Source organism: Mauremys mutica, chromosome 12 (genome assembly GCF_020497125.1).
Source record: "Mauremys mutica isolate MM-2020 ecotype Southern chromosome 12, ASM2049712v1, whole genome shotgun sequence".
Classification (NCBI taxonomy): domain Eukaryota; kingdom Metazoa; phylum Chordata; order Testudines; family Geoemydidae; genus Mauremys; species Mauremys mutica.
In genome coordinates, this window is record NC_059083.1 from 28548646 (window position 1) to 28561783 (window position 13138).

At 48.1% G+C, this 13138-nt stretch overlaps 1 protein-coding gene across 1 annotated transcript in view; it reads right to left on the reverse strand.

The window, feature by feature from the left end:
* LOC123346104 (butyrophilin subfamily 1 member A1-like) overlaps nt 1–12775 on the reverse strand; it is a 28550-nt gene extending 15775 nt beyond the window's left edge. Inside the window, exons 1-5 of the mRNA XM_044983326.1 lie at nt 12699–12775; nt 9153–9269; nt 7182–7529; nt 2223–2504; nt 179–295 (exon numbers count right to left, since the gene is read on the reverse strand). Of these exons, the coding sequence (XP_044839261.1) occupies nt 179–295; nt 2223–2504; nt 7182–7529; nt 9153–9258 (853 nt within the window). The 5' untranslated portion in view covers nt 9259–9269; nt 12699–12775. The remainder of the gene's footprint in view (nt 1–178; nt 296–2222; nt 2505–7181; nt 7530–9152; nt 9270–12698) is intronic.
* Between the last annotated feature and the right edge of the window lie 363 nt (nt 12776–13138).

The following is a 13138-nucleotide window of genomic DNA, read 5'->3' on the forward strand; positions in this document are numbered from 1 at the left end:
TATTTTCACACCATACATCTGATGAAGTGGGTTCTAGCCCACGGAAGCTTATGCCCAAATAAATTTGTTAGTCTCTAAGGTGCCACAAGGACTCCTCTTTTTTTTTTTTTTTAATCTCTGTTTCTCTCTCTCTCACTCTCTCTCTCTCTCACCAAGTTCCCGCCTCTTGTTACTTCACCTTTTGCTCTGTGCTGCCTCCAGAAGCAGTAACTGGCCAGGGGAATGAGAACGGCCAGGAGAGCCAGGATCACCCCAAGAGCCACCATCCAGGGACTGACTCGTGGGAAAAACAGCTCTGCAAGAGAAAGTGCCATTGATTTAGGAGCAAACACGTGCAGAATGAAGGCAGGACATTGACAAAGGTGACACTGTGACTAGTTAAAAGAATCTCACAGGGAAATACACAGGGAGATGTGGCTGCTTTGTGCTTTATTATTAAACCAGTGAGAGCCCAAGTTAGCCTGGTTACTGAACATGGTTAATTAATGGGGGGGGGGGCATGTTGGGGGGTCGGGTGCAGCTCCATTATGCCACTCTATCCCCACTGACATACGTTCAGGCATTCCCTACGTTGCTCTAAGTGATCCCCAAGCTGCAGCCAGTGCAGAGTAGCCCTTAGAATCAGAGAATTGTGACCAGCTTCCTGACACCCCCGACTCTCCTCAGCCACATGAAAGAATCTGGCCCAAAATATGTTAATGCAGGATTTTAATAAAAACAAAAGTTGAGGCTGGAGATTCAGAGTCATAATTCCTCCAGATTCCTCTTCCCTGGGCTTGGAGCAATGGCTGGCTAGAGGGTCCTTGCTAAGTGATTGGTGCAATTTATTGAAAACCATGTAAAAATTACAAGCTGACACTTGAAATCCTGACGGGATTCCTGGTCCTACTTGCAGGCTAGGGGGCTCTGTAGGGAGCATGTATCTGGGTCCTCTGCAGTCAGTCTGCAAAGAGCCAGCCTAGAGAAGGGGGGGGGTTGGTTCTGCCTCTCTGCCTTAGGGAGCAGCCTGCTTTGTCTCTCTCTGTATTTGGCTGTGGCATGTTAGAGTTCTGGGTTCTTAGAAATAAAGCAGTGTGACATGGCAGCCTTTCAGGAACAGAATTTATGTTTTATTTCTAACTCTCCATGTGTGCTGTGAACAGTCAGGTAATACTGGGCATATCATAGACTAACCAGCAGTGCAGCACTATGAGACCTCAGACAAATAGTGCTTTACAAATACAACATTCTTACTCTTATAGTGATGAAATATTCATTCGATAGTAACCAAGTTATTTGGTAGATAATAACACATAAAATCACAACCTTTTTTTCTAAAAATTAAGGTGCTCTTAGGTAAGATTTTGTTTCTGCATATTTTGGGCCTGAACTTTTATTGCTGGTATTTTCAGATGTAATCTAAGTAGCAACGCTCAGGCCATATTCAGGGCTCTCTTGTGCTAGTCAGGAAAAATGACTTTATTACCCAGATTTACATAAATATTTAGCACCCACAACTCTCACTGAGAACAGAGGAGAATTCCCTCTCCCACCCCCACAGAGAATTGTGATGTTCACAGCGTGTGTGCATATATACACACACACACACACACACACACACACAAAGTGAGATATAAGCATAAATACTCCTCCTGGAAGGCTGCACTGTATCATGACTTTATTTCTTAGAATCCAGAACCTGAATACACAAGAACCCCAGGACAGAGAGGGAGGCGTCTCCCTAAGGCAGCAGGCACAACTCACCCACCTTGCTCTACGGTGGCTCGTCTATAGGCACAGTTACACCCCAGCCTGCTGCGCACTAAATCCACTGTGCACTGGCCTGCTGCGCACTAACCGGCTGTGTGCACCCTGCTGCACTGCACTAAAAGTTCCCTGGTGCACTTTGATCTGTTTCCGTTTTAAAGTGGGGTAGATCAAAGCACAGCATAGAAATGTTAGTGCATGTAGCAGAGTCCAGCCCAAGCTCAGACATCTATACCACAGTTTAACAGCCCCTTAGCCTGAGGCCCTTAGCCTGAGCCAGCTGGCCTGGGTCACCAGCGGGTTTTGCATTGCAGTGTAGACATATCCAAAGAGAACTGAGGTTATACAGGACTTTCCAAGACATGCTCAGCATATTGAAGGTCTAGGCCAATATACAGGAGACACAATGATAAACACTCTCTGCTCATGTCTGCAGCGTCTCAATCTATCCATGTGCGGCACAGACGGGCACTGACCTGTTATGGAAATCGCTGACTCTCTCTCCTGGTTGAGTCGGGGGGTTCTGACAGAGCAGGACACTTTCTGGTTGGACTCTTCAGTTATAACAATGGCAATCTCTGTTTGAAACAGGCCATTGGCCTCTGGGGATATTTTTTCAGAATATGATGGTAAGATCTGCCCCTGGAGATCTCTCCACTGAGCCTTGGGCTCTGGGTACCATCCGGCTGATCGACACACCACCCGGATCCCTCCGTCCTGGTGGCCCTCCACAGAGATGACAGGAGCAGAGCCCAAACCTACAGAAGAAATAAATGAACTTGTGATAATCCTACAGTGCCCAGTAATGAGCCAAACGTTTTATTACACTGTTATCAAAAGCCATTTCCTATTAAACTGAGAATTGAATGTGAGTCCACAAGTGCACCTGGTCAGTTAATCTGATCAGATTCCAATTTGATAGAATTAATCTTAATGTCAGGGCTGTTCTATGCACAAACTTGCTCCAGTTTCGTTAAAGTTGTTTGTTTGTTTTTTAAACCAGTGCAAACCCCTGGTGGACACTCTTAAATCAAGAAGGAATCGACTAAAGCTACCTTAATATAAGCCATTTCCAAACCATTTAAGAGTGTCCATATAGGGTTTTGCACTACTTCATTGTAACCAGTTCATGTGTATGTATAGACCAGAGGAGGGCAAACTGCGGCCCCCGGGCTACATCCAGCCCGCGGGACCCTCCTGCCCGGCAGGCTTGCCACCAGCCCCTTCCCCACTGTTCCCCCTCCCCCACAGTCTCAGCTCACTGCACCGCCGGCGCAATGCTCTGGGCGGTGGCGCTGCGAGCTCCTGGGGCAGTGCTGCTGCAGATCCTGGTATGTCCCGGTGCTCTGTGCTGCGTGGCTGCCCCCAGCTGGGCAGAGCGGCTGCCTGCCCTGGTGCAGGGAGTGAGGGAGGGGGGTTGGATAGAGGGCAGGAGAGTTTGGGGGATGGTCTGAGGCTGGGGCAGTCAGAGGGCAGGGAACAGAGTGGTTGGATGGGGCAGGGATCCCAGGGGGGCAGTCAGGAAGGGGGGGGGTTGGATTGGGCAGCGGGGGGCAGTTAGGGGCAGGAGGTCTAGGGGCGGTCAAGGGACAGAGAGCAGGGGGGTGGATAGGGCAAGGGTTCCAGGGGGGCCGTCAGGGAACAGGGGGATTTGGATGGGGCAGGAGTCCCAGGGAGGCAGTCAGGGGGCGAGAAGCGGGCGGGGGGGGGGTGTCAGAATGGTGGCGGGGGCACAGCCTCCCCTAACCAGCCCTCCATTCAATTTTTGAAACCCGATGCAGCCATCAGGCCAAAAAGTTTGCCCGCTCCGGTATAGACAAACATTAATTTAATTCACTACCAAAAACTTTGTTACTGGGGAGTCCAGGTTGTCTCAGCTGTGCCTTGTACCCTTCCAGAGCACAGAAGTTGGCAGCAGAAAACTGGACTTCACTGAGAGACAGGAAACACACCCACACTCACACCCACCAAATACAGACATTAGATAACAAAAAATGCAGGATTAAGGTATTGCCTTCTGCCCCAGATCACACTTTTACTGATGAGCTAAACTGAAATAAAATGAACTTAATCTGAATGATCTTAATCCGGCCGGCGGGAGCAGCGACTCATCTTGCTGATGGTTTTGAGTTCATGAATATCACTTGTGCTGTTTTCTCAGATTAATGCTAGGTTACTTTAATAAAAGTAACCATTTCTAGATCAGACTCTGTGCTTGCGAGAGGGGAAGAATTGCCTCTTAGAAGTGCCCAGAGGGTAGAGTGAAGTTTTCCCACCTTACTGGGTGGGGGCTCAAGCGGTTTTGGTTCTATTGTTGAAAAGGAGCCCCCTAGATATTGAACCCAGCCCTTCTTGCTGCCCACTCCAGCTGGCAGAAGGGCTACATTATTATAGCACTTTTTGATTGTCAGCGTAACTTTTGTCAACCAAACTTGGCAGTGTAGACAGGGCCTATTTCAAGCTGGGTCGATTTTTTGTTTTGATTTTGATTTTCTTTTTTGAGCTGTAATCTGTATCCAGGAGATAATTCAGAAGGTGCTGAAACTATATTTGAAAAGAAAATAAATTACACAGCAAACACTGGCTGGGAGGGGTGATGGGGATGGAAGAGGAGATGGGAACAGGGGTTGGGTCTGCAGCAAGGCATGTGGGTATTATGAGGAGGAGGATAAATGGGAATGGGTGGTAGGGGAGGAAAAAAGGGTTGGGGCTTTCTCAGGCAAGGGGAAGGAGTGGGGTGGGAGGTATTTGATATGGTGAGTAGAAGTTGGGGGTTTAGGGGCAGGGAGTCCTGTCAGCCCCATATTCTCCCTTTTCCCATTCTGGGATCTGGGGGAGCCCTACCCTTTTTCTTCCCACTGTATGTCCTGGGATCTGGGAGACCCTGCCTCTCTTGGGGTGTGTAACCCCCTCGTATGATCTGTGATCAAGGACGAGTGGGGTGGGGGCTGAATGTGATGAAAATCTAAACATCTTAAATGCAGGACATGAATAGTTAAAATACACATCGCCCCTGTGTGGGGTTGCCAGAGTGTGTGGGGGAGGGGGAGTTGGACTGGGTGGGCCTGCAACATGGCTGGGGTCCTGGGGAAGTCTGGCTGGACCAGGGGCGGGGGGCCCAGCTAGGTCTGGTAGTTGGGGTGAGCAGCCCAGCTCAGTGTGCAGCTCAGGCTACATAACCGAGGGAGTGTGTGGCCAATCAGTCAGCTGCTGCCTGTGATGTGGGCACCCGGAAACACAGGGCAGAGGGGAGCTACACGTTGTGGGGGATGGTGGAGAAGGAGACAGACACAGGAGTCTCCTCTCACATGCTTAAAGTAGCCGCTGGGTAATAAAGCTGTCCAGGTGATGGGGCAGGGACCTGGGATGAGATTTCTCTCACCAGCCCTGTTACCAGCTACACACTGCAAACATTGCAAAGCACGACCGTTATCCCCACTGCACTGTCACAGAACATACAGGGGGGAGGGGCAGTGAGCAACCATGGAGCAACTAAGTGGCCTAACAGAGTTCCCAGGACTGGGACTATTGCTCGCTCTGCCACTGAACTGCTGGGTGACCTTGGGCAACTCACTTCTCTGCTTTGTGCCTCAGTTTCCCATCTGTAAAATGGGGATAATGATGTGAAGCTCTTTCAGGTCTACTAATGGAAAAGCATCATACTATGCTTTCGGTTATTACCTAGGCCCAGTCGTGTAGCAACTGCAAACCTAGGTGAGAACTACAATCACCTAAATGGCCACTAGCTCCTATAACAAATGTTTCCCCTTCTGTTAAAAAAAAAAAATGATCCAGAAAATTCACTGACAAAACCTTGGTTTGCACAGAGTTCAGGCTGCCTGGTGATATTATCTCCTGCCCTTCCATAGCACAGTGACAGCTCTGAGACCCTGTCCCCACTACTCTCTCCACTGCTCAGTGCAGCTACACTGAACACAGGGAATGCAGCTGCAGTGCAGGCAGATACATGCTCCAATTCAAATCTGTGGAACACAACACAAACAATGGCGCTTTCCTGTAATCCTTCCTCATGTCTATTCATTGACAAAAAACTTAGGTACCTCCAGGCAACCTTAACTCTGTATTATCTCCTACCCTTCCAGAATGCTGCATTCAGCAAAACTCAGACCTCTAAAGCCAGCAAATCCACAGTGAAGGTAAAAACCCAAACAACGTTAACTCTGCCCCTTTGGAGATGGTAATAACCACTGGGAATTGGCTGCATGCACTAAAGCTGCATGCACTGTGCTCGGTGTAGCTGTAATGACTAGTGGAGGGGATTATTTGGAGCCTGTTGGCAGAGTTATCACTGTGATATGCAGAGAGATGCAGGTGTACCTTGAGGGATCGATCATGCCTCATTTCAGTGCTGAGTTGTGCAGGTTGTGTCAGTAACAGGGCACAGACTCCTTGCCATGGGGATTGTCAGAAGTCTGGTGTCAGATATGCCAGTGATCTCCAGGGCTTGGTGAGGGGTAAGTGGAGGCAATGTCCCACAAGGAATCCTCAGGGCAAGGGAGATGAGGCGATAACATTTTGCAAGTCAGGGGTGGTTTGTGTGCAGCAGGCTCAGTGTTTGAATGGAGACCAGGAGTTCGCTACATCTGACCTAAACCTCATGTCATGGTTACAGAATTAGCTGCATCTCTGTCCCCTTGCTGGTCTCTCTGACAGCACCTTCAGGGGTCAGGTCTCCTGCCTCTACGTGTGCTGGGGGCGGGGAATTCCTCAGTTCTCCCACTCTTAGACCAGGCTCTGGACTATAGGGCCCTGTGTATCAATCACTGTTACCCTGAAGGGTACATGAGCCGAGATCAATCCCAGCTGGTGGCATCAGTTTGGGGCGGATCAGAGTCATTGTTCAGCCCCAAATGTGCACAAAATAGTTGTAATAACCACAACATGTTAATGCCACCTGACTGTTTAGGGGTGTTTGTGTGTCTCATCAATTCCTTGTTCTAAAGACCTCAAATATGGGCCACTAACCAGACTCCAGACTCCAATGAGTCACAGCAGTTTTCAAAACAATCTGAGTCTGCGTGTGAATTATAGAGAATTTAGAAAAAATGTCAAGTATCAGAGGGGTAGCTGTGTTAGTCTGGATCTGTAAAAGCAGCAAAGAGTCCTGTGGCACCTTATAGACTAACAGACGTATTGGAGCATGAGCTTTCGTGGGTCAATACCCACTTCGTTGGATCCGACAAAGTGGGTATTCACTCACGAAAGCTTATGCTCCAATACGTCTGAGTCTATTGTGCCACAGGACTCTTTGCTGCTTTTAGAAAAAATAGATCTAAAACAGCAAACTAGAATCAACCTTATCCAGAGCACAGTTACTGCCTCACTATAATAGAAAAATTGTGTCATCTCACAATTAACCCTGTGACTCCACTTATTACCCCATTGAAGACATTAAATCATCAGAAATTACTGACCTTCCACCTGCAGTTCCAATATAGCATTTTCATAAGAGACACCAGACTGAAAAAAACACACATATGGCCCATTATCGGAGGGTCGGATATGGCGTATTCTCAGGGAAACTCTCCCATTGGTGATGTTGTCTTTCAAGAGCTCAGTTCTTTCTTGATATTCCAGCATCTGCTCTCCGTACTGATCCTGCCCATCACGGTACAGGTGCACAGCTGGAGAGAACTGGGATCGGAACCATCTCACCTCCATGTTCTCAGCGCTCATCCTGGGGGAAAGGTGGCAGGGCAGGATGGCTTCCCCACCTACGGAGGCAGTGACTGGGTGGTCAGGTCCAGTCACTGTGAATTGTGCTGTGAAATGTACAATGAAAAAAGGAAATTTAATTGGCATGGGGGCTGGGGTAACATTAATTCAGCAGTAAGACACACAGTAAGAGAGCGCCCTGCTTTAGAAGTGAAACCATTTAAAGACAAAAGCCTGACAGAGAAAAATTTAGAAAAATTTACCATAAATCAATAAAAGGTCTGAATACACATTACACTTATCCCAAAGAATTCTCATCTGACACATGGGACTCTCTGGTAGGTTCCAAAGTCTTTCCAACCTTTCTCTAAGGGTTTGTCCTCTTGGTTAACAGGTCCTGTCACTTTGCAGCCCAAGATCTCGGGCCTCTGGTCAGTTCAAATCCAGCTTTTATACCAAAAATCTGTGTTCTCTTGGGCTTCTGGGACCTGGTCTAACCCAGTTTATGCAATTCTCCCTAGGGGTGGTACTTCTCTGGAGCTGTTACTTGTCCCTCAAGTAATTAACCCCCATGGTTTGCAAATTCTGAAGGAGATGGGGTAACCCTCCCCCATGGCATAGATTACAATCCCAAGCCCACAAAGATACATATAACATGTATAGATACCATTGGTAAAGGGGGTACACAAATAAACAGAACATTCATAAAGTGAATTTGATAGTCCCCAAAATGCCGCATGTGGCTGCAATATCTGTCACACAGAGTTCACATGTGAGTGTCATACACTGTCCCTATTATCTCTGAATAAAGCTCTAACTTCTCATAGGCACCCTGGAGCCTGGGTCTCTGATACACCAAGGCCTTTTCATGCTGCTCCAGCCCAGGGGCCTCCTCATCTGCAGTAGGGGTGGTGTAAAGGCTGACAAGGTGTAAAGATATGAAAACAGATCATCACTATGCAGGCAATGGCTTTAAAGGTCAGAGGTCAGATAGTGGAGAGAGAGAAGGAGGCAGATAGAAAAGTGCAAGAAACAGAACAGGTCACTGTGGAACTGCACAGAATGTGGGGGTCTCAGTGCAAAGACTCACCATTAGGAGAGACCGAGAGAGCTGGTTAAATTAACAGGATGGAAACCACATCAGGGGAGAACCAAAATGCCCAAGTAGCTGTGGAGCCAGCCCCAGGGGTGGGTGGGACAATATAAGGGGTTCACTTAAGGCACAGAAGGAAGAAGCCAGCAAATATCCTCACATCCTCACTGTGAGACGAGGTCTAGCTCTGAGCCCTAGTCAGATGTGCCTAGAGCAGCATGAATGACTTGTGGGTTGTTACTTCTAAACCGGAGACTCTAGGATTCAGGACTCCTTCGTGGCTGAAGAGTCTGACTTGTGACATATACGGTCTGTCAGTGCAGTGTATAGGAATTGGTAGTGTCCTTTTAAATAGTTTGTGAGCCCTGTAGTGGTGCTCACTGTGTTCAGTGTTTTAGAAGCTGCCAGAAATCAGCCAGAGCAGTAGGATGGATGTATTGTCTAGGCCTGACATGATGGTGTATAGATAGTAACCATGTTCCTGGGGACCCAGGTGTACCCTGTGATTTCTCCATGTTGCTGGTTGTGGGCTGGTTGAGCAGACGTGGTTTACAAGACAAGGCAGTGATGCGAGGTGAATGGTGATGACCAGCAATAGCAACAGCAGCAAACCCAGCGAGGAGGTTGCAGCTCCTACCTGACACCAGCCTGTGAACCTGTAGAGCGAGGCAGAGAGCGACATAGCCGGGCAGAGCGGAGCTCACTGTGGAGCCGGGGGAGAACAAGGGAACCTTCCCTGTCATCGTAGCTGGGTCTGGGGAACAGGAGAAATAACAAACCAGATAGCAAGTGAGTGGGATGCAGTGACAGTACCATGGTTGTCTGACTTTTATAGTGCTGGTCCATGGATCAGTTACATTTACATTAGCCCACTTCCCAATACTCATAGACTAAGTTTAGAGGGGACCATTAGATCATCTAGTCTATATGTGCCACAGGCCAAACACTCTCACCCATTTACCCCTGTACTGAGCCCAAACTTGTGTTCGACTGAAGCATCTTCCAGAAAGTCACCAAGTCTCTATCTGAAGAGAGCAAGAGATGGACAATTCACCACTTCCCTGGGTAGTTTGTTTCAGTGATTAATCACCCTCACGGTTACAATTCTGTGCCTTAATCCTAATTAGAATTTGTCCAGTTTTAACCTGCAGCCATTGGTTCTTGTTATGCCTTTCTCCACTGTATGAAAGAGCTCTTTAGTACCCTGTGTTTTCTCCATGAAGATGTGACAGGTGGGGAATTTTACTGAAATATTTTTATGAACTATCGGTAGGACTCTGTACCGATCCCCTTGGCATCCCTGCTGCTTTGGGGGAAAGAAGTGTTTCTCTCACTGGGACGTGGCCGAACAGGCTAGGTGTCTGAGATGTAGAGCCACTCGGACTGTCTGGGCTGGAATCAACCCATATCAATGGAGGATTTTGAAAAGACAATGGGAAGCCTCAATGATTAAGCATCAACTCCTACACCAACTTTCTTCCCCCCACCTCTCTACAGGGAAGAGGAGCCATAGCCCAGAGCTGGAGCACAAAGGGAGAAGGTGTCAGGTGTCTGTGTTAAGGGACTGGGCTGACAGAGACACAGGAACTCACTTGGGACTGAGCGACAAAAAAGGGACAGGGAGAGAGTGAGCCACGCTGGGCCCTCCAGCAGCACGGCTCAGCAGAGCCCCAGCTCTGGCCAGTGGCCAGGCTGAACCAGCTATTAAATTGTGCTTCTCTGTGCTGACCTAAGGACTTTCAGACTCTATAGGCCAGGTGACTAACACATTGTTAGTTGGTGTGGAAAAGGCTGCCTGGTGTCTCTGCAGATACTCATTATCTTTGCGGAAATATCTCACGTGATGCATCCTAAAACTGCATTAGCTTTTTTAATGGCCATATCACATTGGCAGCTCATAGTCATCCTGTGATCAACCAATACTCCGAGGACCTTCTCCTCCTCTGTTACTTCAACTGATGTGTCCCCAGTTTATAACTAAAATTCTTGTTATTAATCCCTAAATGCATGACCTTGCAATTTTCACTATTAAATTTCATCCTATTACTATTAGTCCAGTTTACAAGGTCATCCAGATCTTCCTGTATGATATCCCGGTCCTTCTCTGTGTTAGCAATACCTCCCAGCTTTGTGTCATCCACAAACTTTATTAGCACATTCCCACTTTTTGTGCCAAGGTCAGTAATAAAAAGGTTAAATAAAATTGGTCCCAAAACTGATCCCTGAGGAACTCCACTAGTAACCTCCTTCCAGCCTGACAGTTCACCTTTCAGTACGACCCATTGTAGTCTCCCCTTTAACCAGTTCCTTATCCACCTTTCAATTTTCATATTGATCCCCACCTTTTCCAATTTAACTAATAATTACCCATGCAGAACCATGTCAAATGCCTTACTGAAATCGAGGAATATTAGATCCACTGCGTTTCCTTTGTCTAAAAAATCTGTTACCTTCTCAAAGAAGGAGATCAGGTTGGTTTGGTATGATCTACCTTTTGTAAAACTATGTTGTATTTTGTCTGAATTACCATTGACCTCAATGTCCTTAATTACTTTCTCCTTCAAAAATTTTTCCAAGACCCTTACATACTACAGATGTCAACCTAACAGGCCTATAGTTACTCGGATCATGTTTTTTCATTTTCTTGCTACATAGTTCCTATTTTTAATTCTCCAGTTGTAGGTACAATCCCTGAGTTTATCGATTCATTAAAAATTCTTGCTAATGGGCTTGCAATTTCCTGTGCCAGTTCCTTCAATATTCTTGGATGAAGATTATCTGGGCCCTTCGATGTTGTCCCATTAAGCTGTTCGAGTTTGGCTTCTACCTCGGATGTGATAATATCTACCTCCATATCCTCATTCCCATTTGTCATCCTTGCATTATCCCTAAACTCCTCATTAGCCTTAGTAAAGACTGAGGCAAAGTATTTGTTTAGATATTGGGCCATGCCTAGATTATTCTTAACCTCCATTCCATCCTCAGTGTTTAGCGGTCCCACTTCTTTCTTTGTTTTCTTCTTATTTATATGGCTATAGAACCTTTTACTATTGGTTTTAATTCCCTTTTCAAGGTCCAACGCTACATGGCTTTTAGCCTCTCTCACTTCATCCTTACATGTTCTGATCTCAATCAGGTAGCTTTCCTTGCTAATCCTGCCCATCTTCCACTCCTTGTAGGCTTTCTGCTTTTTCTTAATCACCTCTCTGAGATGCTTGCTCATCCAGCTTGGTCTACAACTCCTGCCTATGATTTTTTTCCCCTCCAAATCTTAGTTGGGGCATTCAGACACTACTGTGAACAGGACATCTGAAGGAAAACAAGCCAGTGTGGTACGAATGGCCACAGATTGCTTGGGTAAAGTGGCGCCATCACCTGACCACACCTGTCCCAGATGAGGGCTTTCTGGGGATTTCCCAGATCAGTCACCAGCCCCGGGTGATTGTACATATCAGTGGCCCACCCTCATTGCCTCCAGCCTTGGTACAAATGTGAGGGATGAATTCTGAACAGGGTCACCCCAGCTCTGTGCCCCCTGGGATCTGTAACATTTAAACCTCTCTCAGGGTATGTCTCCACTGCAGCTGGGAGCGAGCTTCCCCGTGGGGGTAGATAGACATGTGATAGCTCTGCTGGAACTAGCACACCTCACCTAGCATGTAGCACTAGCTGGGGTAGCAGAGGCAGCAGCTCGGGTTATGTGCCTGAGAACAAACCTGCCTGGACCCCCTTAGGCATGTACCTGGGTGGCTAGTTCGAGCCCCCTCCCCCCACTAAAACCACTACTGTTATTGCACTAGCTTGAGCAGTGGAAGCAGGTGTCTGCCTGTGGTAGGAATCGTGCTGTAAAATCCTCCCAGAAACCAGAAGGTGCCTGGAACTTCCCCTACAGCCGCCAGGGCCTGTTGCCCACAAAGCGACCAGCGGCGGCCAGGAAGGGGCCTGACCAGGGAACAGACTCGCGGCCTCCCCCAGTGACTCCCACTGACAGAGCTCTGGGGGGAGGTGAAGCACCCCCTGCCCCGGCAGGCACCTGTAGTAACAGCACCTGCCCTGCCCCGGGCAATGGCCCTGCAGACTGGGGTGGGGCTGGGAGGGATTCACTGACTCTAGAAATAACAAGGGGGCAGAACCCGGCCATTCCCCGGGGGGAGTTTGCACCATAAATCCCCAGGTCACTTACCGAGGCTGCAGCACCATTTCCGGTCAGGGAGCCGGAGGGTTTGAGACCGGACCCGTCGGCGTTACTGGTGTTACAGTCACTGTGCCAGGAACTGCTTCCCATCGGAATTTGCTACCAGCAGCAAAAACCTAAACTCACTTGATTTGGAGCCTAATTTTTTGCAGTAGCAGCCCCCTAACTGCCTGTGTTTCTGCCTGTAGACATGTGCCCTGTTACCTCCCACACACCTGTGTCCTGCCCAATCCCTAACACTCATGAACCTGGGGGCCACAGGTGCTCCTCCACTTTTATCTTCCCTTCAGAGCCCAATTCAGGAGATCTGCTCAGAGGCAGACCAGCAGATCTGGTCCCATTCAAAATGCGGCCAGAGAAGGCACTACCTGCCTCATCACTTTCAGGCCATTGATTAGCGCACTCCCCTGCAGTATGAGGGGACCCAG